The sequence below is a fragment of the Oreochromis niloticus genome, linkage group LG13 (assembly GCF_001858045.2).
Source record: "Oreochromis niloticus isolate F11D_XX linkage group LG13, O_niloticus_UMD_NMBU, whole genome shotgun sequence".
Taxonomy (NCBI): Eukaryota; Metazoa; Chordata; class Actinopteri; order Cichliformes; family Cichlidae; genus Oreochromis; species Oreochromis niloticus.
Window position 1 is genome coordinate 25,816,805 of NC_031978.2, and position 26,515 is coordinate 25,843,319.

At 42.0% G+C, this 26,515-nt stretch overlaps 2 protein-coding genes across 4 annotated transcripts in view; one reads left to right on the forward strand and one right to left on the reverse strand.

Annotated features, from left to right (window-relative positions):
• LOC112842046 (uncharacterized) lies at positions 1 to 2,622 on the reverse strand. Of its 3 annotated transcripts, XM_025897795.1 has the most exons (4): positions 2,278 to 2,622; positions 1,723 to 1,770; positions 353 to 584; positions 1 to 255 (listed from the first exon to the last, which is right to left on the reverse strand). In XM_025897795.1, exons 1-4 carry the CDS (start codon positions 2,590 to 2,592, stop codon positions 242 to 244), a joined length of 609 nt encoding a protein of 202 aa, XP_025753580.1. In that variant the 5' UTR covers positions 2,593 to 2,622; the 3' UTR covers positions 1 to 241. The 3 variants fall into 3 exon arrangements, 2 of the variants coding, with proteins under 2 accessions (XP_025753580.1, XP_025753581.1); XM_025897796.1 differs by lacking the exon at positions 1,723 to 1,770; XR_003213629.1 differs by lacking the exons at positions 1,723 to 1,770; positions 2,278 to 2,622 and adding an exon at positions 2,139 to 2,250 and having other exon boundaries at positions 1 to 584.
• vwc2 (von Willebrand factor C domain containing 2) overlaps positions 2,440 to 26,515 on the forward strand; it is a 25,862-nt gene continuing 1,786 nt past the window's right edge. The window contains exons 1-3 of the mRNA XM_003441235.5: positions 2,440 to 2,735; positions 12,915 to 13,635; positions 15,039 to 15,168. Of these exons, the coding sequence (XP_003441283.1) occupies positions 12,994 to 13,635; positions 15,039 to 15,168 (772 nt within the window). The 5' untranslated portion in view covers positions 2,440 to 2,735; positions 12,915 to 12,993. The remainder of the gene's footprint in view (positions 2,736 to 12,914; positions 13,636 to 15,038; positions 15,169 to 26,515) is intronic.

Below are 26,515 nucleotides of genomic sequence, written 5' to 3' on the forward strand. Positions count from 1 at the left end.
CAGAGATCAACTTTTATTCTTTATTTTTATTCCCCCAAACACTGAATTTGCTTCCACAGACTGTACGTGTAAAACATTCAACAGCTGAAATATAGAAAAAATGAGGGAGTCCATTAGCAGGACACAGCCACATAGAGACTGGCAGGAGTGCGAAGACAACTCTGCACAAACTACTCCATAGTATTAAGGATGCAGTTTGTTTGTGGCAGAGGGCATGCAGCTCCTGTCCAAACAAACTTTTCTACCTGCACTCTCCTGAAAGAAAACAGAAGCGAAGCTGAACCTCACAGTAAATATTCAACACATGCTGTGGCAAAATTCTCATGGGTGCCAAAAAAAAGAACAAGTTAACCTCCAGTCGTCCGCTCAACCGTGCTGCTAATGGGCAGGTGGGGGTACAGTGCAGTCACTCCTTGTTTCTGCGTGTCCCTGCCGGCTTGTCCCTCTTTACCCTCGCCCCTTGGCGAATCTGACTTTGCTCCCTTTTCAGCGTAAAAACCCAGGAGGAGGAGGAGGAGAGCACTTCTGTTCCGCCTGATCCGTAGCAAGCCACAAGGGCCATTTCCACAGCAGGGCTCCAAATGCTGAAGTGGAGATAATCAATAGTTAATGGGGGCAGAAATGTAATGACAGTGAAGGATGACATTTCAACCTGGGGGAAGGTGTATGTGCACTGAACGCTGCTGCATGTATGTTGATGTGTGCCCAGGGCAGTTATGAGTTCACAGCCAGCTTCTAATGCTATATTAATGATTTCCTTTTTCAACCTGACACAGGCAGGAGTGAGCAGGCCATTGCTGGAGCTTGCTGCCATAATGTGGTTTTGAAAAAAAAAAAGCTATTTAGAGGTAAATAAGAAAATAAATAATTTTTTAAAGGTGTATAGGCACTTCAAAGTTTGTGGCAAATTGGAAGGCAGGGCTGTCGCTCAGGCCCTGATGAAAAATGGCTGCAATACTTTGCAGACTTGCATGTCTGTGGTGCAGATTGGGATTTCTGTTTTTTAAACTTCCATCACACACAATAGGTCTGTATGCTAGACTTTTTATTATGAAGCTTCACATTTATAATCCTTAAAGTGAGGCTTTATTCCAGAGTATAAGCAGTAAATATACAACTAATAGTCTGCTATTGTAAATAATATCCCTTAGATTTATATTTCTGAAGTTTTGCTTTATCTTAAAGTTTGCTTGTTTTATCCATATAATGAATAATTTTTTAGAGACCTGAACAGCATATAGTGTGCTGCTGTTGTTTTACCAACTGCATTTCTTGGATAATTTCTTTGTGTGTTCAGGTAATGCTACCAGTGATGGAGAAGGTAAAAGTACCAAAAAGGCTTCATAAAAGGGCACAGAAATCCTACAAATTCACTTTCAAAGTAAAATTAAAAGCGTGGCTTCAATAATCTGAAGTCTAAATGTGCATCCAGCTACTATATAGGTAGACTGTATGTGTGTTTACATATAATGTAGCTGGGCAAAGTGGAGCTAATGTGGAAGAACATCAGTTATGGCTGCATCAGGTCAAACTGTCACTCTGCTCAGCTTTGTTCTGTGACCACATAGTTGCTAAGCTAATGGCATTTCCTTTCTAACAGCACCAGCTAAGATAATACACCTGCTGGATATTGTGCTGTGAACAGGTTATCATGGTGGTGTTAGATTTTTTTATTTATTTTTTTGCTCAGCTGCTGTGCCCAGGAATTTATCTTTTACTCACAGCTGTCAGGTAAATGCAGTGAAGTATGAAGCATGCTATCTCCTTGGACTGCAAGAAAAAAAAAGTTTTACGCATGAAAATGAAAATAAAACAGGCTAAAACTGACAGTGTGGCAACTTATTGGCGAGTTTGTGCTGCTAGTTATTTAAACTCACCTCCCACTGGCAACAATAAATAATGACTAACTAATGTGAAATAATGTCTTAAACCATTTAAGGCCGTTTTTTGGTAATGAAACAGGCAAATGAACAATAAAACGGGATCTCTATGGATTACATGACTATGTGACACTGATGAACAGCGGGCTGTTGAGGGGATGCAATTCACAGCTTCAGTTAAGATAAATCAGCTAAGAGGAGGAATCTTGGCCACACACACAAAAAACATCTTTATGCAACAATTAATCAGAATCTTACATCAGGTGCTTTAGTCTTTTTCTCTTCTGGCACCAAATTACCCCCAAAGACCAAAGTGCGCCATGGAAAACGACTCCCTAATTCCAGATAATTAGGTAAAGTCGTTAATCACAGCAGTGAGTGAACCTTCTGAACCGACCTGTGAAACATCCATCGGGCTCACTAATTGACTGCCTGTTGTCTTGGAGCCATATTTAACTGCTCCATCTAGCGGTCTCTCGGCTGAACGTGACGTCGGAGCGCTGCTGCCTCTCTTCTCTCCCCCATTTATTAAATTATTTAATTTTTTTTTTGTCACCGTGAGAAATAAAGTGCCAGTGTAGGGCAGGAACATCAGTAGCGCTTTGAAACCGCGGCTGTTCGCCGCAGACGGAGCGCTCTCACTCACTGCGCCGATGAAAGTTGAGCGCAGCACGCTGATGACCTGCGAGCATCCTCCGGGGAAACTGTGCATTTGACTGGCTTAACGAGCGCCTGTTCCCATCTCTACACTACACATCATTTGTTGCTGTCTTGAGCTCCGCTGTCCAGCAGGCTGAAGGCTGTGTGTTTGAACCCAGCGCACTCACGGATACGGACACACTCCGAGGATCACAGGTGAATAAGGATGCATCAGTGTTCCTGTGTGGGGGTTTTTCTTCTTCTCTTATTTGCTTGTCTTAAATTGCTTGAACGCTCGGGCTTCACATCAACTTAGTTGACTGTGAATAGGCTAATTTGTGTTTTCTGCTCTAATGTTCTTTTGCATTTCCTTGATGTTCCCACTCTCCGTGTTACAGTAAAGCCACCGTGCTTGCATTTAATTGCACCTATCACCTAATCCCATGCAAATTAGCTTGATTGGAGAAAACTAACGCAGATTGTTGCAACCTACTGTTGCACCTGTGGCTGTTATTGTAAGTTCATTATGTGGGGTTTTTTAATATGTAAAATAGGATTGAGGATTTTCTAAGAGAGGTTTCAGACTCTGCTCACACACTTAGGGGTGCACCATCCAGTCAGCACAGCCTTTACCAGCAGAGCCGAGCCGATCCGAGCAGGCAGCCGAAACCCACAATCCAATGTATTCATTATTTAATATATTCATAGTATCCAGAAAAGTAGGGGGCGATCATGATAGGGTCTAAGGATTCTATATGTTTTGTGATACTGTAGGCTTGTTTTTGTTATTGTTATTATTTGGTAAATTCTGTTCTGATTTGTTCATATTTTTATTGAAATGCTACTTCCGTTCTGGGTGTGTTCCAGCTGCATACCCATCACTGTCATCATCATCATCACTTCTCTTTGTTCTTATTGAGAAACACACAAAAAACCCGCTTTTTTATTCTTTTCTTTAATATAGTTCCAGCCTCAGACTTTCCCTAGTTGGCTTTGTTGCACGAGCAAACCACTTACCTTCTTGCACTGCATATAACCTTAAAGCCTGTATGACAGTTTTGCAAGGGCTGTTGGTTTGCATGTTTAGGCAAACTTTCTTCTGATTTGGGTCACTAGTAAGATTTACAGTCAGAGGACAAAATTCAATTAGACAGCCCTGCAGCAATCTTTACTCACTGGCAGATGGCTTTATGCTCTTGGATCCTGCCTTAGTGTCCCTTATTGCTCTAATTGGATTTCATCATTTCACACTGTTTATCTGTATGAAAATGAATTTTAAAACGCAGCATCATTAATTCAATACTCTCTCAGCCCTGTCAGATCCAAGCCCACAAGTCACCACCGCCTAAGCATTTCACATCTCATCCCCTGCGATCGGCTTTGTCATAAATTGAAGCAGACCTCAGAGTAAATTGTTGTGTTGATGGCATGTTGGGTTGTTGGAGGAGTCTAAGTAGGAGAATCTGTAATCTGTGTGCAATAAATGAAGTGCACGCAGTGGCGAGGGCATATTTGTCTGTCTGAGTTTATTCTAGCCCTGAGGAGATGGTTTTCCTCTCAATGACATCCACTTTGATTTTACATAGGGACATTCGCAGGAGTTGCATTCCCCAAGACAATGTGAATGTGATGTTTGCTTATCTGGTAGCGCTGCTTGTCAGACATACGTTGTGTACTATACCAGCCTTACACAGAGAGGGGAACAAAAAAGGGTGCTGATACTGTAGTCTCGCCACTGCTGCATCACTTTCCCATCGTTTTCTGTCACCGTGAAGTGTTTCACTGGGATCAGACTTGCAAATTGTCCTATTTATTCTTTTAAATATCACTCCTATTAATTACGATTAAATGCTAATTAGAAACAAACATCTTAGTTGGGGTGTAGAAAATTCCTGGAGATGAGTGAGCTGCCTCAGTACATTTGACCCTATTTATAGCATTATTGCGAGACTGAACAGCCATCAACCGCCCTCACTGAGTGACATCTAAGAAGAAAGTAATAGGGAGGTCAGCCTTTACACAACTCAAGCGCCACGGTTTGTGTTATTGAAACCTTGCCAATTCAATTTATATGAATAATAGTATCGTATTTGTCAAGGTGGAGCTAAAAATTGCACTCAGATCTCAGGTTGTTGTGGCAGGACTTATCGTCCATATTCGCTCTGCTGTGTAATGAAAACGACAATAATTTATGAGTCATGAATCAATGCGATGGTGAGCTTCACTGAAGCGTGAACCAGCAGCTAGGCTGAATCCCGTCTTGATTAATCATTGTTGCTGCACCTCAGTGGTCAAACCTACTATGTTCGGTTGCCTGAGATGTAAACAAAACTCTGGCCTTTGACAGAGGGGATTTATAACTTCAGCGACGATAATGACTGAACTGGTCCTGGTGCCAAACACCGAGGCTGGATGTTGAGTCCGTTCACTCCAGCGCAGGAAGCCACAGAAATATTTAAATGTCAGATGGAAGTGGAAGCATTGTCGGTCCTCAAAAGAAATAGCACGGGGACCGGCAGGAGTTAGATTTGCAATTTTAATGGTTGGAGCAGAATAACAAAATTGTATTATCAAGGGATAATTATAGTGGCATGCAAAAGGTTGGTCCACATTTCTGCAACAGTGAACAGTTAAGTGAGTAGAAAATGAAGTGAACTCCAAAAAGGGAAAAACTATTTCAACATTTGGAGATAGATTTGTCTGTCATTTCTGTTGTGTAGAACTGCAGAGTGTGAAAACAGGAAAGGTGCGTGCCTCATTCACATGAGCACCTTTTTTCTCCCTGTGCTGAAATGCTTTCTATCTAATATTTACACACATTGGCAATCTAATGAATGCATTGGCCACAACTCCGGGTTCAGTATCTTGCCCAAGTATACTTTGCCATGCAGACTTGAGGAGCCAGGGCTTGAACCATCAACCTTTCAATTTAATAGTTCTGCCTCATGAGCCACAGCTACTACCCCCAGTCTTTCCATACGCTTGGATATCTTTACCAAGGTTTCAGATTTTTACAAGGCTTTTTTCACAGTTGTCATAATGAAACATCACATTGGAAGTTCCAAAGTTTTATACTCTTACTTCTGAAAGCTTGTGTCAAAAAATCCTGCACCCAAGCAGCACTCTACCTACAAAACAAGGGACTACTATGAGAGGAAGGCATTCAGGTAGCTCTTTGCTCAGTTCGTTAGGAAGATGAAAGCTAACAGGAGTGGTGGAGATCAAGTTGAGGTCTGGAAGACCAAGACAATGTTCAGAGAGAGCCGCCTCCTGGATTGCAAGAAAGGCAAAACACAGATGTGTTTGAGGTAGATTTCACAGGAAAAAAAAAAAAGAAGAATTCATGAAAAGAAGACTTCTTCAACTTCACAGGGGTGTATAGGTCGTGCTTTGGGCTTTTGTTGCAGCCAGCGGAATAGGGAGCATTTCACCGGCAGAGGGAAGAATAGATTCAATTAAATACCAGCAAACTCTAGAAGCATCACAGTTTGAGTCTGTAAAAAAAGATGAGAAGATGAGACGAGGCTGGCTTCTACATCGGGGCAATGATCCTGAACACACTTTAAAATTCAGAGTCAAATACCAAATAAAGACTGTTTGGTTTTTTTCCCATGGCTCTGATAGTCTGTCGGCCTAAATGCCATGAAAAATCTGTGGCTAGACCTCAAAAGAAATTGAAGCTTTTGCAAGAATATTTAACAAATTCAGAGTAAATAAATAAATGACTCTTAACTTCTACAGCAAGTAGTGTTACTTGCCAAAAGATTAGCTATTAAGCACTGACCATGCCGGGTGCCCAGCAGGGTGCCCAGCTGTTTCCTCTTTTCTCGATTTTCTCACTCTAACTTTATTCCTAGTGGAAATTAGGACATCTTTTATCCATTTAACTGTACTAACAGAAATTTTCAAGAGGGCACGCGTTTGCATGTCCCTGTAAAATTCCCTTCAGCTAGATAGACACAATTCCAAGGTTACATCCTCTGTGTATATGGTAATTGATGCTAACTGCATGCAGAGAATTGAAGGATAGAGCTATATGAAGGCATATCAGGTGAAGTTTGGGGTGGAGGAGGGGAAAACAATCTGTAACATACAGCAAGGCAATTCCCATTCTTTTAAAATGGACATGCTGATATGCATCCATCTCTTACATCTTCTTAATACCCTGGAATTAAATTTTGGGCTAGCACTTAGTATCTATAAATTTGATCTAATTTATCCAGAGAAAATCAAATTATTTAGTATTTTTCCCAGGAAAAATATAGGTGGAAAAAACAAAAGGCTGCTTTTGAAGGCACAGTCGAAACAAATAGCGTAATAAATAATACATTTTAATAAAAACGCACAATATTTAATGGCAAGTTTCATGTACTGTGATGTATCTATGATCAGTGAAAGTGCATTACAACAGGAGAACACTGTCAGTGCTTTTCTTCTTGACCTATGCATTGCCTGGTTGTAGAATATTAATAATTGCATATGTTCTCCCTTAAATATGTTATTTGACCTTATTAAAAACCAATTTGCAGGAAAGTATTAAGGCAGAGCCCTTCCTCTGCTATAAGCTGGGTGTAATGAAGGTGACAAAACACAGGAATGTCCATAAAACAGTGTTGATATAGCAAGCAAGGAAATATTAAATAAGATATGAATATTTAATAGGTTACATCAGCCATACAAACAGAAATAATTACATTTTATGTGCAGTGAAGTCATTTACAGACAGTACATTAACCTACAAAGTGACATGAATAATTTTTGGGGATGGCTAAACCCATGAGACATCTAACTCCCTTAGACTTATATTAGCCAGTAAAATAAATCCAAAGACATTTATCTGGGATTTGGATGGTGTAGTGCAATATGAAATGTATTGACAAGACAGCCGCATTTTTCTATAGTAGTGCATGATTTATAGCGCATGTGTTGCAGGAATTTAGAGACCCGAATCTGCTTTTTATACTAATGAATGTGATGTTGTATTTCACGGGAAATCTGCTTCCTTTGCTGTCAGTTTCCAGCAGAGGTCTTCCTGCTGTTCAGCCTGTCAGGCCTGAGGTTTGAACCGACAACTTTCACATCGCTGTCTGAAAGCCGGCCGACCATAACCTGCTTTAAAGTCCCAGTCATTAAACTTTAATACAATATGACCACTCCAGAGATGTTTTAGTCGTATATTTGAGATATATATTGTATTCCCGGGGTGTGTGGTTTGTTCTCCTGGAGTCTGTTTGCATCATTATTTATTAATCAAAAATTGGACGACCGTCAGATCAAGTCTCAGCACAACAGCAAAGATAAGCTTCTGGTTTTTTATTGGCATTATTATGATGCATGTGTTAGTGTAACTGTTTTGGTCCAAGGCACTGTAATATAATACAAACGGCATGTCTGAGGATTTGAACTTTTCTCATACATATTTCTTGTTTAACTGACTTAAAAAAAGTCTTTGCCTAGACCTTAATCTCATTTTAGCACCTTATGTCACTTGATAATTGCTTGCACCACTTCAGTTGGCACAGTGCAGAATCCTGCCACTTGCCAAAGTGATTTAAAAAAACGGGGAAAACGGCACATTCACTAGACTCTGTGTGGTTCAAAAAGTGACTGCTCTCCCATAAAAATAAAAATATATACACATAAACACACCTAATTTTCCATCAAGTGTTTGTTTTCCAGCGATAAGTATTTGCTGTTAATTGGAGAGTTGCTTTTCCACTTACAAAGCTGAATTTCCTTCTTTATTTTGCTCAGAAGTGGGTGTTCTGAAGTGTCACACGTGTGAATGAACTCACTGATACCAGCTTATATAAACTCTGGTATGCTTTTGATTGATGGCTGCAGCCGGTAGTTAGCATAAATCTGGGATGTGCTTTGAGGTCACACCTGTGCAGGGTTTGTGACCGAGTGCAAGAGCGCTGTTGTTACCTCGGCAGGCAAAAACACAGAGTTGCTACATCACAATTAGGTCCCTAAAGAGACTATGGTTGCAGCGTGAAAGACACTAGGTGATTAATGCGTACAATTTATGCAATATTCAATGCTGTATTCTGCAGCGACATGTAGACTGACACTGTGTTGTATCTTCATGGCACTTCTTCGTTGTGTTTTTTCCCTTCCTGCCAGAATGTCTTTGCGAGCACTGAAGATAGAGCAGTGAAGCAAAAAACCCAGAATTCTTTGCAGAGCTGTAGGCCAAAGATAAATCCATGACCTTTCAGCAAATAGCTTATATGCAACATTATAAATATAAAAAAAGCTTGCCATCACTTGAACCTGAGGAGTGGTAAAGAAGAAGTATCCACAAAGGCATCTTGAACAGTGAAAAGGTTTTCAGTGTTTTCAATCCAGTCTGTAAATCTTCCTGACATTTGGCACACATTATGCTGTGTGCTGGAGAATTAATTAGATAGACATTTGGAAAAGATGTGATCTGTATGAAAATGGCAAGATGGCATAAGGATAAGGCTAATGGATGTAGGCAACAATTTGATTTGCCGATGCTGAGAATCTGCATAATTTTGTAAAGAGTTTGTTGTCAACAGATAAAAAAGATGCTGCTGTATCATTTTCTTACCTTTAACAAATCCAATAAGAAAAATAAATAAAACCAGAACCAAAACCTGTCTGCGGCTTTTAGTAGCTATCCCATTGATTCCTGAAGTAATGAAATGGGTCTTAGATGTAATAGTTTTTATTTTATTTTATCAGGAGTATGTGTTTTCATAAAAACAGCAGGGAACTGTGGCTTGAAGTAGAAGTTATACAAAAGCAAGTAAATGGTACATTTGTTTAGGACTATTTTCAGCCGTGGGTACACATGTAGTTCTGTAGTGAGTGCTCACGTCACCAGTGTATATCATCTCTGTAAGTGGATAGTTAGCAACCCTTTGACTGTGTTGTATGTTGGAGGAATAATGGAAAAGAGACTTAAGTGTGTTCAGTGCTTATTATTGTCTGAATAGGAAGAGAATAGATGTACGGGCTATAGCACCATAGAGTGAAACCAGTGAGGATGGATCTTAAAGCTGGTCTGAAGACCTTGAAATGAATAAGCACAAACTAAAATGATTGACTTTTTTTTACTTTGTGAAGATTTTTCATCTATCAACCAAGAAATGTCTTAAACCTTTATTCTTTCTAATGGCCAGCAGGGGGCGACTCCTGTAGTGACGTGCATCATAGTGTTGTATATTAGTCTGTGGGGAAATGGCTCATCTGTGATCTTCAAAACGTTTTTCAAGTGTTTATGGTCTAAATATCTAACTTGAAGTGTTGCTGGATGGAAAAATGACACAGTTGTCCTATAGCAAGAAGATCTAAAATAATGTTTATGCTGGTTACATTCAGTGGCAGTGGCATGTGCCAATATTTTTGTGTGACTCATGGTCATGCACCTCTTGATTTTTGTAATCTGGTGCATTAACCCTAGAATGCAGCTGTGTTGAATGCACAAATGTACGATTGTATTCAATTCAATTTCAATTCAATTTTATTTATATAGCGCCAAATCACAACAAAAGTCGCCTCAAGGCGCTTTATATTGTACAGGAGATCGCACAATAATAAATACAGAGAAAAACCCAACAATCATATGACCCCCTATGAGCAAGCACTTTGGCGACAGTGGGAAGGAAAAACTCCCTTTTAACAGGAAGAAACCTCCGGCAGAACCAGGCTCAGGGAGGGGCGGGGCCATCTGCTGCGACCGGTTGGGGTGAAAGAAGGAAGACAGGATGAAAGACATGCTGATGTTTATTGGTTTTTATGGCTGTTTTAATGGTATATCAGTACAGAATCTCCGAGATATATATAGATATACTGAAGAAGATATTGCAACAACTTGAAAAGATGAGACTTTGTGGAAAAAATCTGACCCCCCCCCAAACACTTTGCAATGTCTTTGCTTCCAGTCTTGACTTCTTCGCTTCCTATATCAGCGCTGATGTGGCGGCACTGTCTGAGTGGTGACACCTATCGTACAGGAGAATACTGCACCTTAACAGCGAGCATAAATAGAGGTGACTGTGTGATGATGTTGCAGCAGCATGCAAAGCACAGTCGACAGTCCAAAGATCTGCATGGGGTTAGGTTAATTGGTGACTCTAAATCGGTCAAAGGTGTGAGCATGAACGATTGTCTCTCACTCTGTGTTGGCCCCGTGACAGAGTAGCGGCCTGCCCAGGCTGTGCCCGGCCTTTTACCCTATGACAGCTGGGACAGGCTCCAGCCCCACTGTGATCCTAAACTGGCTAAGCAGAAAACGGATGGATGGGAAAGACATGACGTTTTTGTACATATTGGTCCCAATTAGAGTCATGTTGTGTCTGGTGTCAAAACACCAAGATGCTGACGGCTGAAAAACACTCAGCTTGAGGCTTCACAGACGTCACAGTGGTCACGGTCGTCTTACATCTACAGCCTATTCACAGGACACAAACACAAACTGTTATTTCATGTCACTTAACCAAGTGCACCTTTTCGCGTTGCGTGCCCGCTTAAAGGTTATGAAATGCACTGCATCTTCTTGTTACGCTGCACAGATGAAGTTTAGTAAGTCACAACGCTGACGTGTTCGCAGGGGACGTTTTCATTACCAATTTGCCACACTTGTGCGAAGTGACAGTCAGAGTTACACAAACTCGAGCAACTTTTACATAATGAGAAAAGAGAGAACGCCTGCGAGACACGACACCACCATGACTCATTATCAGCTTGTTCACACACCGTACCGACCGCGTTACCTTTGGAATTAACTTGTTGCCTGTTATCCGTGGGAGCCGTTGACAGTGAAGGGCAAATATAGATCTATTGGCATCCTCGCGTCCTTTAACATGATGTTATGGATAGTTCTGCTCCCGAATGCCAGCAAAGCCTGAGGGCCACCCAGAGCTCAGTCTGGATGGAGAGCACAACAGCAAAAACCAGCAGCGGCGTTAATGTGACAGCCAGTAGCAGATGTTAAGGTGGAGAGGTGAGACTGAAAAAAGCCAAATGAGGTCCTTTTTGCTAATGAGGCATAGGCATTTCTCTCTCTCTCTGTCTCTCTGTCTCTCTCTCTTTCAGCTGCAACAGTGTTATCGGTATGCACCTCGTTCTGCTTCCTCTCAGTTCCACAGCAGCTCCAAGGATTCAGCCTCAAACGTAGCAATTCAGCTAAAACACTACTCAAATACCACTGGTGTGCCAGCAGTCAATTCCAGCATTTTTTTCCCCTTCAGAATGGAGCAGAATTAATGAATATCAAAATGCGTGGCTTAAAACATGCAGACTTTGTTTTCCTCGCAGTAGAATTAATGCGGCTGTTATCTCTGCTGTATGCGTCACCATTTCAGCTCTTCACCTGCTGTTTAGGGCTCCTAAACACGCTGTTGGAAATTAGTTGTGTTCATTGACGCTGACAAACCAATCAATATGGTGAACTATTTCTTAAACAAACGCAGACAGGTTTTAAGTTAATTGTCGAGTCAATCGATGAGGGGTAATCTCACCTTGTCTGTTTAACGAAATAGGCCGCGGATGTCAACGCTTAGACAAGCCCGTCAGACGGAGCTCGGCGACGAGCTCAGCCGAGCATTTGGTGGGAGTAGGGAAATGCATGGAAGTAGGCCACTGAATGCAGCAAAGCATCGTAGCGGGCATTTGAATTTCAAGTCGGCGCGGTAAATCAAGTTAAGCAGGAGACAAAAACAAAAACATTGACTACAGCTTTTCAGAAATTTGCAGTGTGTGCAGCGTCTGCAGTTGATCCTGGGATTTTCCTTGACTTCAGCTGTTGTATATTGACTCCTGGCAGTGCTGAAAACTGTAAGGAAAGAGATGTGCTTCTACTTCTGATTTAAAAACAAAAAACAGAGAGACAGAGCTTTAGAGGGAAACTTTTAATGGTGCCTGCAAAAGCTGGCCACTGCAGTCAGCTCTAGCAAAGGAAATTTGTCTTTCCAGACTGATATTATGTTCTATTTTCAAATCAAATTTTCCTTTTGTACAGCTGTCTGGGATTCATTTAAGAAAAAAAATCTAGACATTGATCCTGATTCTCCCTAAGAGGAGCGAGAGCTTACGAGTGCCAGATTCAAGTTGTTGGGTTTTTTTTGACCATTTTTCTTTTACTTTATCACCGCTGAGCCCGATTGATGCAGGGAAGTGTTACAGTATGAAGCAGTATCGATTTCCTAAAACGGCCCCATGAATGCTCCCTGTCCTGATGATCCAATTCACTGATCCTGCAGGCTTGCATCACACTCGGCAGGGTGTTCGACAGACATGATGAAGCAGTGCTCTGAAGTGAATTTCTTGCCCTGTTCTCGAGGCTAAATGAGACAAAAGCCACACCTTGGATAAAAAGTGACAAAATGCCGAGCACATAACCCCAGTTTAATTTTCTCTTTCCAGATGGACTGGCTCACACCTGAGATGTGAAGTGTGTTATGTGAGCCAAGGTGTTTTCCCACCTCGCTGGTGGTGGGGAGAGATGCTGCACTCCGTTGCCATGACAGCAGAAGTTCTCTTTGTTCTTGGGTTCCTGATGATGAGCGGCGCTCTGTGTAATCCTATCGCGACCTTACCGGTGAGCCAAGAGCGTCTGGAAAGGGTGTTGACCCAAGCTAGGGAGGACAAACATCAGGACAAGCAGACTGCAGAGGAGCCGCTGGGATACGTGGCCCAGCAGCAGCCGCAGGAAATCAATGCTGTAGGGCCCAACAGGACTGCCAGGTCAAACCTCAGCACTCAGGCGCGAGGATCTAAAGGTGAGAATTCCCAGGAGCTGTGGAGCGAACAGGACAGCCTGAACCAAATAGACGAAGTTCCGACCAGTGACGTCACCCTCTCCCTGGACGCCATCGATGAGTACGCGTACCCAGACTACAGGGGGAAAGGCTGCATGGATGAGAGCGGCTTTGTTTTTGCCATCGGCGAGCAGTTCACCCCGGGCCCTTCAACGTGCCCTTGCCTCTGCACAGATGAAGGCCCTCTGTGCTCCAAGCCAGAATGTCCCAAGGTCCACCCTCGCTGCATCAAAGTGGACACTAGCCAGTGCTGCCCGCAGTGCAAGGAGAAAAAGAACTACTGTGAGTTTCGGGGCAAGATCTATGCTTCGCTAGAAGAGTTTAAGGTGAGCCCATTAACTGCATTCACTCATTTTTGACATGCTCCAACTTGAAAGAAGTGCTGACAGAACACTCCCTCGCCATGAGTGGAGTTTATCACAGGCACTACACAGGAGCTAGTTACCTCGCCTTGCAGCATGCAAGCAGGCAGGCAAATTTATAATGGCAAAGGTCAGCACTTGTCTTTTTTCCCCCTTTTTTTCTCCTCTGCACAATGTTACTGGAGGCTGAATTTAGCAGTGCAGCTTCAGCAGAGTGTTTCCATATTCAGTTTTGTTGATACACATGATAAGAGTTACAGTTATAGTAGTGTTACAACAGCACAGCGCAGCACACTGCTGCATGTGGGTGTTTGAGGAAGAAGAAATACACTGGTGAGATGGTTGTTTTATCTTCTGACACCACTTTGAAAGGTTCGGCTCAGGACTGCACCACGGTCTCAGCGTTAGGTCTCATTTATCAGCGCCTAATGCTCCTATTTATAATGGATAGTGTCTCACCAGGTGGTTAGGGCTAATATGGGATGTCTTCCTCTAACTCACGTTGTTGCCGACAGCTCTCTGCTGAGCCAAATCTACAGAAAGCCTCTACTGCCACTAGCCGCATACATCAGCCTTTGTGCTGTGTGAAGAGGGGGTGCTTTGAAACTAAGCAACAGGCAGGTTTTAATGCTTGATTGCTGCATTCTGGGGCATTGTGCTAAGTGCTACCTCACTCCATTTTCACAGTGGAGTGCCATGCGGAGGCGCAAGCCTCTGCAATCTACAGCAATGCTGGAATTAACCTTTGCTCTCTTGTTAAGACTACATGTATATGACTTTATACATGCAGCTGCTAAACTGAGCTTTGCATGGACACTGTAGGCTGCAGGCTAAATGTAATTCAAAGTGCGCTCTGCCTTTGTCCTACATTTGCTGTACTTTGAGATATACAGGAACGCTCGGATAACTCCGTAATTTCTGACTCCGATCACGCGGCGAGAAAATTGGAAGCATCTTCCTTCTTGTTTCCCATTCCTATTGATTTCTCCATATCCCCCTGATTCGATTGTGAAGTTCAATTCTCGACTCAGCCCTTTCTAAAATGAGGCATTCATTGGCAATGAAGTTGAGAAAGATGGGGCTTCCCTATAGATGTGGCTTTGTGACACTGAGTGCACACAGTCTTTAAAGGAGCCAGACAGGCAGGCGTGTTTTGTGTGTGCAGGTTGTTGTGTGTGTTTGAGAGACAGAGAGAGCTGCAGAAAGGCAGAAAATTGGCTAAATGGACATGAAATAAATGAATCTTAGGCAAAGATGGCAAGAAATTAATTAATATGGGAGGACTTTATGTCGCCTGTGTTTACTTGTACATGTGATGAACTGTTTGTAAGAGCGTTAATTGCTGTTTTTTTTCTCTCTGCTATCAGGTGTCTCCGTGTGAGAAGTGCAGGTGTGAGCCGAGCGGAGAGGTGCTGTGCTCTGTGGCAGCCTGCCCACAGACGGAGTGCGTGGACCCGGAGTACGAGCCGGATCAGTGCTGTCCCATCTGCAAGGGTGGTGAGTGAAGATGATGATTTCTTTCAACAAGCCTTTCGGTGAACAGTTCATTCCAGTGCAGTCGGTCTCCCAGTGGCATTGGCATGAAAGCCCCACTAGCGCCAGTTTTTGCTCAAGGGCACCACAACAGGAGTTATGAGAGCAAGGTAGCAAAGCATTCATTTCACTGACGCAAAGCAGGCAGCATGCTGCACTGCAGTGTGTGCAGTATCTTGCCACATCGGATCAAATCTGTTTAAATGAAGTCACGGCAAAAAAATATGGCTAATGAGTTCTGAGTCGTGACCTGTTTTTGTGTAAATATTACTTTTTTCTCTGCCTCATTCTTAATGTCATTTCGAGAGTCGTTTGATTGATTCTGTAGCTTATGTTCCAAATCCGTCTACTGTCTGGTACTGAGATTTGAGATACGCTTGCATTTTTTGCTGCTCCTCCTGCTGTTGGGGGGGCGGGGGGTGGAGTTTATGATCCCGTTGGTTTGAGAGCTTCGGCCTGCCTGAGAAGAAGGAATTCTGCAGCTCAGAGTCGATTATATGAAGTTGTTTCCGATGATTCCAGACAGCATGTCCTAGATTATGCCCCCTTGTTTTCTTGGCGTGACTCTAATGCAACATGGCAATGTCAGCAACATTGCTTCCTTCAGCAAAAAGAATGATGACTTGCGATATGTATCTCTGACTTGGAATCTTAAAGCGGCGCAGGCTGTCTGCTATAAACAAGAGCAAACAATCTGCATGTGGAAAACAGAACCCGCTGCATGTAAAAGTGCTTCGTCTGTATGAACCGCTTACAAGGTGACAAGCGCTGCTGGTAGTGTCTTTTTTTTTTCCGGGTAAAACTGCAAGTGAGATATTTTGATTTTCCGGGCGTCTGTTGGAACTTTTTACGCATTAAATGCCAAATGGGAAAATTAGAAGTCGATTTGAAACAGATGATCAGATGATGATGAATGAATTTGGCTTAAATGAACAAAACACACACACACAAAAAAACACCTCTTCTTCAGCATATGTCTGCCATCAGTTCATTATCATTGCACCCAGAATATCACATTAGCATTAGTCATGTATCATTTTAAACTCTGGAAGTATTATAGACATTAGAATTTGCATGTAATGAATGTTCATGACTAGTCATCAATCAGAGATCGTCCCGCTCAAATGAGAAGCCTGTCTCACAACCTTCCAGTGGTAACAAGTTGAAAAAGATTGGTAGTCTTGGAGCGTTGCTCGCTTTATTAATATTTGGCTGCTGTAATCTTGGGGAATACATGTTGGTCCTTTGTTCTCCCATATTTATTTATTTATTTATTTATTTTTGCTGTACACCCACATTTTATATATATGCACATATTGATCATGCTGAGAGTGCTTTTTGGACAGTTTTGGGCAGTGCTCCATAATTTCCCCCCTGTGAAATGCCCAGTGGATTAGCTGGGCCACATTTGTAGGCACGTCAGTCCAGGAGACGAATGTAGATCCCGTACAGTATGCGCGGAGATGTGGCAGATTGAAGAGAGCGGGCATTTGTATTCTCAAGTACCGCCAAATCCACGGGCTCGTTCACCCGATAAGGATTTTCAGTTTTAGGTTGACGTCAGTCCCTATTACCATAAGATTACCACACATTACCATTCAATGAACGCGGCTCGATATACAGGGGATGACATGTTATCTGGCCACAGCTAATACCGTCACGAGGAATATTGTACCCCATGGGGACTGTGTGGTTAAAAGTGTTAACACGGGTTAGCACTACTCAGCCTGCAAAAACAGTAGGGCACGTCTTCTGTGGCGTTGTTAGAGCTTCCTAAATTGATGACCCTAATAACATCATCAAGTTAATCTCAGCTTGAGCTGGGAGATTTTATATTTTAGCCAACTGACAACCTCTAGAGCTGAAAAATGAAGCCAGTGTGGAAGTTTTGCTCTTTGTCAGGGGCAAGGTTGATGCTGTTTCCTCAATGCAGCCATTGCCGGAAATTATAGTGGGTACAAGAAGGACTGGGCATCGTTTTTTATGGGGGAAAACAAACTTGTCCTGCTCAGCACATCATTGTCAATATTAAATAACAAAATACAATAAAAGTGCTAATAATAGAGGTGATATAACAGATTTTTTTAAATGACTGCCCGTTGTTTCCTGACGTGAGACATTCTTTTTTCGTCTACCCAACAATGAAATAAAACATATTTATGATCGTAACCAGACTGCATTTGGTTTGCAGTTGTGCTCTTTTCTTATGGACAGCTGCATCTCCTCATGCATGTTTATGGAAGCAGGAGGTCTGCTCAAAGCTATTTGCATATTGTGATTTATGACTTGTTCTTAACCCTGTGACACACCGCTTTAAAAAGTCCAGGAAGCACCCATGCTCCTTAAAGTTAATGCTATCACCTCACCTGTCTAACTTTGAAAGTTATATATGTTTAAAGGCGTGACTGATTTGAGTTAACCGTGTGTGCGGACACATGCACACGCAGTGTTGCTGCTAGACATCACCTCGGCTAATTGGAGGCACTTTACTGGACCTTTTGATCTGTAATTATCTGACAAATAATACGGCTTGCTGTGTGGTTAATTATACCAACAGACCGTCCAAGATGTCTGTGCTCCAGTTATTTATTTATTTATTTTTAGTGTGATTCTTGAGTTATTCTGCTCATGTGTTAATTAGCAGGTAGGCTGTTCTGTATTGATGTGTTTCACATGTACAGATTATGCATGCAGCTTGCAAACCAAGCTAAATGGTGTTAAAGAACACCTTTTTCACCTATAACTTCCAAAAAGAAAGTGATATCTTTGAAACACTAGTCTAATCTGCAAACAGTGAGTGATTGGCAGCTAAGTGCATCTTTTATGTGCAGTCTGTTGCCCTTTAACTTGGGGAAAATTTGGATTTTTTAACCATATTTAAGAGTTTTCCAGTGGGGGAGTACCTGCTGGTTCTGGAAGCATTATTTCTCCACTCTTAAAAACGTTAATGAAGCCCTCGGTGTGCTTCCACAGAGAAACACGGGAGCCTGCTGCTTGATTTAACATTACAATTATTTGTGTGCTCAGCTGGAAATCGGGTTACACTTGTGCACCATATATTCTGAATTACACCCAAATTGGCCAAAAGTTCAGAGCGATCTGTTTTTACCAAACGCTGTTACGTTTAGCTCTGACGATGATGATGAAGTGATGATGCTCAATTTTCAGCTTAGTGACTGGATGTTTCATCTCGAAATGATTTCTCCCACCAGTCGGTTTACGAGCAAAGGTCTTTGCTTTTGTACCGATGATTCAGTGATTCATTCATCATGAATGTCCAAACCAGTTGTCATGAATTGAATCTTCGAAGAAACATGAGAACCCCAAATTGCTTCCTCCACTTTTGGGCGCAGTGAGACTCTGCTCAGTTTCCTTATGGAAATCTGGACTTTCCTGTCTCTGTTCCTTAATATAGTGAAGTGAAGCACTAAATGACCAGAGTGCTCTTTTAAACTTGGCTCAAATACTTGTTTTCATGCATACACCTTTATGAGATTTAGCTAAAAGTAGAAGCCTCGTCATCGTCATGCGGCGTCTGTCAGCCTGCTCTCAAACTCCTTTAGGGAGCATAATCTACAGGAGCACAGTGATATTTATGAGAATACAGAAATAGGCTTTGGCAACATTTACGCCTCATTTGTGCAGCAGTCGGGCTGCTGTGCTTTTTTTGTTTTTAACTCTAGCAGGTACACTTTTTATGTATTTTTAGGATCGTGCCAATAATTTACACTTCCTTCCTCACTTTTGCTCTGCCTCCTGCTGGTGTTTTCGCATGTTCACGATAGCTGTGAACATTAGAGCCCAAAGTGTTAATTGACACAGAATCGAGAGTCTGGTATCAGTGTGTGTTTAACAACTTCTTATTGGACGGGGAATCATTTTTGGCTCGTGATTTTGTGACCACGGCTGACAGGGTTGCGGCTGTGCAAACAGGAGGCGTAAACACTCGACAAACAAACACCACATATCTTTTGTGAAAGTCTGACTCTGCACGCTGCGCCATCCGCTCCCAGAAAACTAAGATCTCTGTCAGGAACTAATACAAAAATACCCCAAAAGACGCATCTCTTTGTGGACTTAATTGGACTTGACAACAAAGAACAATAAAAATGTGAAAAATTAACTTGGGGACACCGTATTAAATAATTGGAGGCTATATTAATTAGATGTAAACAGAAGTAAATGAGACATCACTCCAAATGACACCACTGATCTTCCCTTCAGCTCCTCTCAATATCAAAACGATTATCCATCGGATTTCACTTTGTCTTTTATTCATGATGCTTCTTAGCCAGGTATTGCAGGCGCCATGATTTAGATGACGAGGATCATCGATTGTCAGCTCCCATCTTGCCGCTGTTGATCATGCAGCGCTCAATATGAGACAGCGCCGAAGAGGTGGCTCCGTGATAAAATACAGATGATGCAAAAAGGAATAAAAAAAAAGAGAGGGGTTGTTAGAGGTCGTCGACGGAGAGTTCCTCCTCTGGTTCTGTTGTTTGTCTTGTCTACAGATGTTGTTTGAGGTGTGGGCAGATGTTAAGACCTCCCAGGTTCCGCGGTGCATCCGAAGTGTCACATCAAAGCTCGGGCTCATTAATGAGAAAGAATTAAACACTCACCCAGATGACACCAAACGGGGAAGGAGGCTGGTAGTGTGCACAGGCAAGTTTTATGTTTTAAAAAGCACCGAAGAGAAGCGAAAATGAAAGAAAGATTAAAATCTGTAGAGATAAAAAAAACCCTCAGATGTGGTTTCTCATTCAACAAGTAATCCCTCCTGTCTTTTACCCTCATTCCCCTGCAAACAGCCACTTCGCCTCTTTACCATTTTCCTCACTATTGATAAAAATACAACGAGGTATTTCAATGTTTGATAAGTTCATCAATTATGCACAGGCATTATCTTGGCCTTTTCAGGCATGCAAAATCAATGCTTATGGCAGAGCACCCTGCCTCAGATGTGTTATTCAGCCTGTATGCTAGGAGACACTCGGGGAAGAGCCAGGGGAGGAAGATGAAAGTAAGAGGTATCACTAACATCCACCCCAGACATTTGTTCATGAATATCAAAGAACAGCTGTGAATGGGGGCAGGTTCTCATCATTTTTCACTCATTATCTTAAAGCAGTGGAACACATTGCAATTAAATGGTCTCATAGCCCTCAAAAGTTTGTGACCATCATTCGCTCTATGCCATAAAGTTTAATTAAACAGCATCGATTCATGCAAAGAACATCTAGTCAATGCGAGCTGAAGGGGGAAAACATGTTTTCTATATTCTAAGCTGGAGTTTGTCTTTTTCTCCCTTTTGTAGTTTTTTTCCTCCTGCCAATATGTTTTGACGTGTTGCTTTCCTTTACTTGGACACATTGGTATAGATGTGGCACTTTCCGTTCTTGCAGATTCTGAGCCAAGTTTTCTCTCACTGCATCTGCTTTTGAAGAACGCTTAGGGAAAAAAAAAAATCGATGCAGGAGAAGTCTCTCTCGTCTGCACCTCAGCCGTGGCTCCCCTCCCTCTTGTCCTTTGCTCTTGCAGGGTATTGCCTTGGCAACGCACGAGGAAACAAGTGGTGCTCTTCAAGACTCAGACATTAGGGTCAACACTAATCTGGAAGGGGGGGTGTGATAAACAGTATGAACCGGAGCCAAAATCACTTCAAATAGAGCAGCACGAGACACGGTAGCCTGGTTGCCAAGAGGGATACGGGCTCATTTAAATTAAGAAAGGCATGATTCATAGACGGGCCTTTTAAAAAACAGGCATCAAAAAACACATGAGTCAAAAGGGAAATTGTTTGTATGGATATAAAATGGTCTGGTTTGTCCATTTAAAGCATCCCCCGTTTCACTCTGATGCCACAGATAGTGCAGCTAACAGAGCTAGTTTCAGTCAATGAATGCAAAAATAATGCTGCTTCATTACTGACTGTTTGCTAAGCCCCTTAGGCTAATGTTGGTACACTTATCAAACACTTCTCACGCCATAATGTAGCTTACAGTAATAACTGCGACTAATTTATCATTGAAATTCCAGTAGCATTTCAGCATGTACAGCGATGGATTTCTCACGGAAGAAAGTAAAAGCAGGCTACTTTAAGTGTATGAAATATGCACACACATCATATGAGGGTAAAAAATAAGTGAGGGTGAAACTGTTCATCCCCAGATTTTTTTTTTCTTTTGAAAAAAGGGAAAAGTAAATTAAACCGTAATGAGAAACTTATCGTTCGATGTTTCCTTTTTCTGTTACATGAGAAAAGAATTTAAAAAAGGGGAATACCTGATGAGTTGGAGTATCTAACACCAATCTAGCCGCACTTGCTGGAGTGTGAACTTTCCCAAACCGAATGACGAGCATGAGAACATTATTCTAATTTCACACATTGGCTCCCACGCTGTGGCTGTTCCAGATAATTTTCTAACGTAACCTGTAACCTCACATGATAATAAAGCTAATGGCATACTCCTCACATTTGGAAAGGACACAAGACTGCTACTGATGCCAGTCTAACATACACACTAACGCTTATGTTTTTAGTCTTGGAAAGGCTACTTGGAAGGTAGCAGTGACCTCTACGTTTTACCCTACAGAGCGTGGCATTTATTAGAGCCTTGTATCCACACAGATGCTGTGTGCAGAGAAATTCAGAGCTTTCCTTATTACACGACAAACATAATGACATCCAGCAACAAACTTTATGTGTAGTATTTGTTGTTATAAATAATGTCATGAGGAAATCAAGATTAATGCACGCACTGGTTTAATTTTTTAGGCAAACGTGGAATTACATGCAGGGCATTTTGCATCTAATCTAATAAGCTAATCAATTCACAAAAGAGTTAGTTTTTTCCTTTTTCCCCCTTTTTGTTTAAGTTTTTTTGCTGGACCACAACATTTTTATTATCTAAAGGCCATTTTCTTTCCCATTACTGGACTTGGAGTTATGATTACAATAGCGAAAGGTCGCAATAATGACGATAATAGTTAGTCGCATTATAGTACTACTGGGTCACTGAATGCTTTTCGGCTTTCGTCTGCTTGTTAAGTGTTATTTTCTGCATTTTCTCCTGAATAAAAGTCAATTTTAATGTGACTCGAAAATACATTCTCAGTACAGGAAAAAAACCATAGAGGAACAAAACGATACAAAAACATGTTCTAGGCCTGATGCCAGACCTTTAAACACACTGTTTTTTTTAAGGATTATGCAAATGAAGGTCTTGCAGCAAAGACTGTCACCTGGACACTGCTGTGATGGCTCCCGAGGCTCCTTTCTTTAAAGGACATTGGTCACGACAGTCGAGCTGCTCGAGTGCAGCTGCGTAGCTTGGCTGCAAAGATCATCTGTGCGCATACGCGAACCAACCTTCACACAAGGTGGCACTCCCACAAAACCAAAGAGTCAGCGGCTCTCTAAGCGAAGCGGTTACTTAGAAAAGCAGTCTCACCGAGCATCTCTGAAAGAAATTATTCATATTGTTGTTAAATCCCTGCAAAGTTCTCCCTCTTTCTGCCCTTACAAAGCAGCCTCGTTTTTATTCTGCATTTATAATGCAAATGTACCCAAGAAATGCATTAAGATGAGTGATTTCGGCTATTCTTCTCTTTCCATTACCTTATAATGCGGCTCTGCAGGTTTTTAACATGTCAGAATTAAGGGGTGCGATCATCAGGATGTGTCCTCGTTTCTCCGTCCATTATCTGGCGCCGCTACAGAGCCAAAAGCCACAGGTGCTAATGGCTATCTCTTTCACATGCTTCCCATGCCAACTTCTAACACGCTGTACTGACAGTTTGGGTCCAACTGTTCATGCACATGCACAGTCCATTTGTCTCTGCCTCTTCGGGTGTTTTTCAAAAGCTCTTGTGAAGCCTGATGTGCCCATAAAACCCTTTTTTTTGCCACAGTGAGTGACGGAGAGATGGGGATATATTATATTATATTAATGAAGCGATGACAAAAAGGTGGGTGTGATACGAATGGCAGAATAATAGGGTGACAGGAATGAGTAAGCACAGCGGGGCTAAATCCATGCATTAATTAACACAAATGAGTGTCATGCAACTGTCAATGACGGGCTTTAATCCCGGCTCCACGAAGGAAGTGCTTTTCATTAATGCCGCGAAGTGGGAGATTATTTTTCGCATTTTTCCCCCTCTCTCCTAGCACACCCTTGACATATGCATCCCCTTACTGGAGACTCTGTGCTTTAAATGCTACTAATGATGATGAATCAGTAGCGACAGCAGCCCGGGCCACAGGATGAGTTGTTATTCAGATAGCGTGCGCGCGCGCGCGTTCATGTACAGACTTATAAACGTGTTGGGGTTGACATTTTGACAGGCCTCGGCAAACTGTTCACATTGATTGATGCGCAGGCTCGCTCCTTCTGGGCGCTGCGTCCAATCAAACGCGGTGGCTGCAGCTGAAAGACTCCCCATTTATCAGCATCTTAATTATACAACAGAGTGGCTCAAGACCTTGTTAGTGTAAGGGAAATAGCCATTGTTATGCTATACCTGTTGTTGTGGAAGCAATTCCTGCAGTGTTTATATTTTGCCGTGCGGCTGGAGAGATAATGGATGATTTATGAGCACTTTTTCTGCAGCCACTGGTCGAGGACGCGGGCACATTCACTAGACAAAAACATTCCCATTACACTTTAGGACCAAAAGAAAGTAATTCTGTCCGATAGGAGGAGGACGCTTATGTTTTTGTATTGTAAGCATGGCAAGTAGATTTCTTTGTACACTCCAGTGTTGCCAGATGGGAAGAAGCACCAAAATGAGTTGGACTACAGCTTTTATTTTCTCTGTCGACTCTCTCGGCTAGTTGTTCAGTTCTTAACAACCACTACCTAACATCAAAATTTCCATTAGCGAGAGCCAATTTCCTGCAAAATAGTTAAAAAAAGAAGAAAAAAAAGATGCAGTCCCTTGGGGTGCACTTCAAAAACCATATTAAACCACTGTGTAACAGTGCTTAATTTGTTTTTATGCACAATTCACAGTCCAGCCTTGAAGTTGCACGAGGAGAGCAGCTGCCTTCAGCCAGACATATGCTTTACAGTGCTTGTGGTTTAGCCAATCTAAGGAGCGTGGAAAGAAATGTAATTGAATACCTCTCATGTGCAAACCATACAAAAAAAAAAAGTACAGAGTGTGAATTTAAAAAGGAAAAAAAAAAAGACAGGATTGAGTTGAATGCCTTAATTTCAGAATATGACAGTGGATGAGATAATCGTTTGATTCAGGTCGTTGAGAATTCAGTGTAATCTTTATCCTGATGGGAGCTGGGGCTGAATCAAAGGGCTGTTCTGGTTAAACCATAAGTGGTCAATCAGTGGTCTGAAGAACATTGTAATGATTTCCCAGGAATGGGTATTTTAAGTGGATTCAAAGCCGGTTGCTGATAGATGGCAGAGTGGAAGCTGCATAAATTCCACCTTTAAGAGAAGCGCAAACCTGAAATCATAAAGGTAAATGTGAAAAGCCTTTCATTTCCTTGCCATCAGAAATGACTCTAGAAAGGGTGTTAGCAAGGGTGTTCTTGATGCTTGTGTAGCCATTATTTTTTTCCGAGCCTCTTATATTCCCATAACAGAACACTATTTTGGGAAACAGTCAATGAAAAGCCCAGATGAGAGAGCCCATTTTCCACTGAGAGAAATGAACTGACGAGCAGCACATTCAGCTCATTCTCTTCTTTGACTGACTGCATTCAGCTTCTCCTGGATGTCATGAAACTGTCTTAAAGCAAAAAAAAAAAAAAAACCACACGAGACAACCAACTGCACTGAACTCCATTTGGTCAATGCAACAGATATGACATCTAAAATTAGCAGTTTAACAATAACTGAAGGTCCTGCCCCACTTTCAAACTGGCATGTGTCCTGTTGGCCTTCGTTGCACAATGTACTTTTGCACAGAAGGTTTTCCGTCACCAGCCTTTGTGAAAAGCTGAAATATATGGCCAGGCAGTTCTGCCAGTGCTCCTTTATGACTAATTTCTATTTATTCCCATCCAAATAATTATTTGTACATGTTATCAAAATTTTTCCCCTCCATAATAGCGACCTACTTCAGCTTGAATTGCACACCGCATTAAAAACATTAGAAAACAATTACAAAATATGAATGTTAAATGTATAAAATGCATTCAGATTGCATCAGCAAGAGTGACAGTATATCTGATGTATTGTAGAATAGCACCAGCTAAAGAAACCACAGTGGAAATAGAGCTGCTGCTCTGTCCTGAGTGGAACTCTGTGTTCTGTGTACTGGAAATAGCCGGGGTTAAATCAGTGCAATTGTTAAGCATGCACATTTGGCAGAGTCAGAATGCAGAGAACAAACTCCGGTGCTGTTGGTGGTTGATGCAGTCATTGTATGGGATAATTGGTTGGTTGTAGCTCACTAGTTAACTGATGCATAGGTCTGGACTGCATCAGAGCACTGACTGTCTGCCATTAGGCTGTGTCCTCTCGAATCTTTAGCCATGAACATTATGTTTTCATAATCTCCCTTACCAACAACCCTTAATCCTGGCATTAGCTAAAATATACTCTAAAATATACTCTCCTTTCAGTTCTTTAATGCAAATAATTAATCCGCCAATGAACAACTCAATGTATTAAGGCTTATAGACATGGCCAAGACATCCTGCTGAAGTTCAAAGCGAGCATCAGAATGGGGAAGAAAGGTGATTTAAGTGACTTTGAATGTGGCAAAGACATGGTTGTTGGTGCCAGGCAGCCTGATGTGAGTATTTCACAAAGTGCTGATCTGCTGGGATTTTCCCATCTCAGCCATCTCTAGTGTTTTCAGAGAATGCCCCGAGAAAGAGACAATACACAGCGAGCTGCAGTTCTCTGGTTGAAATCGACTTTTTGGTGCCAGAGAAGAATGGTCAGATGCTTCAAGTTGATAGGAAGACAACAGTGAGTCAAATAACTGCAGAGGAACATCTCTGAACAGACAGCACATCAAAGTTTGTGGCTGATGGGCTACAGCAGCAAAGGTCCAGCCTGGTGGTGATGGTAATGGTGTGGGGGATATTTTCTTGGCTCACTTTGAGCGTCTTAGTACCAACTGAGCATCATGTAAACACATCATCCTACCTGAATATTGTTACTGAACATATCCATCTCTTTACTATCCCCCTGTCCACCTTCTCATACCTCCTTCCGGCCAGATAACACATCATGTCACAAATAATCTCAAACTGGTTTCTTGAGCATCACAAATGAGTTCACTGTCCTCAAATGGCCTCCACGGGGAGAGCACCTTGGGGATGTGGTAGAAA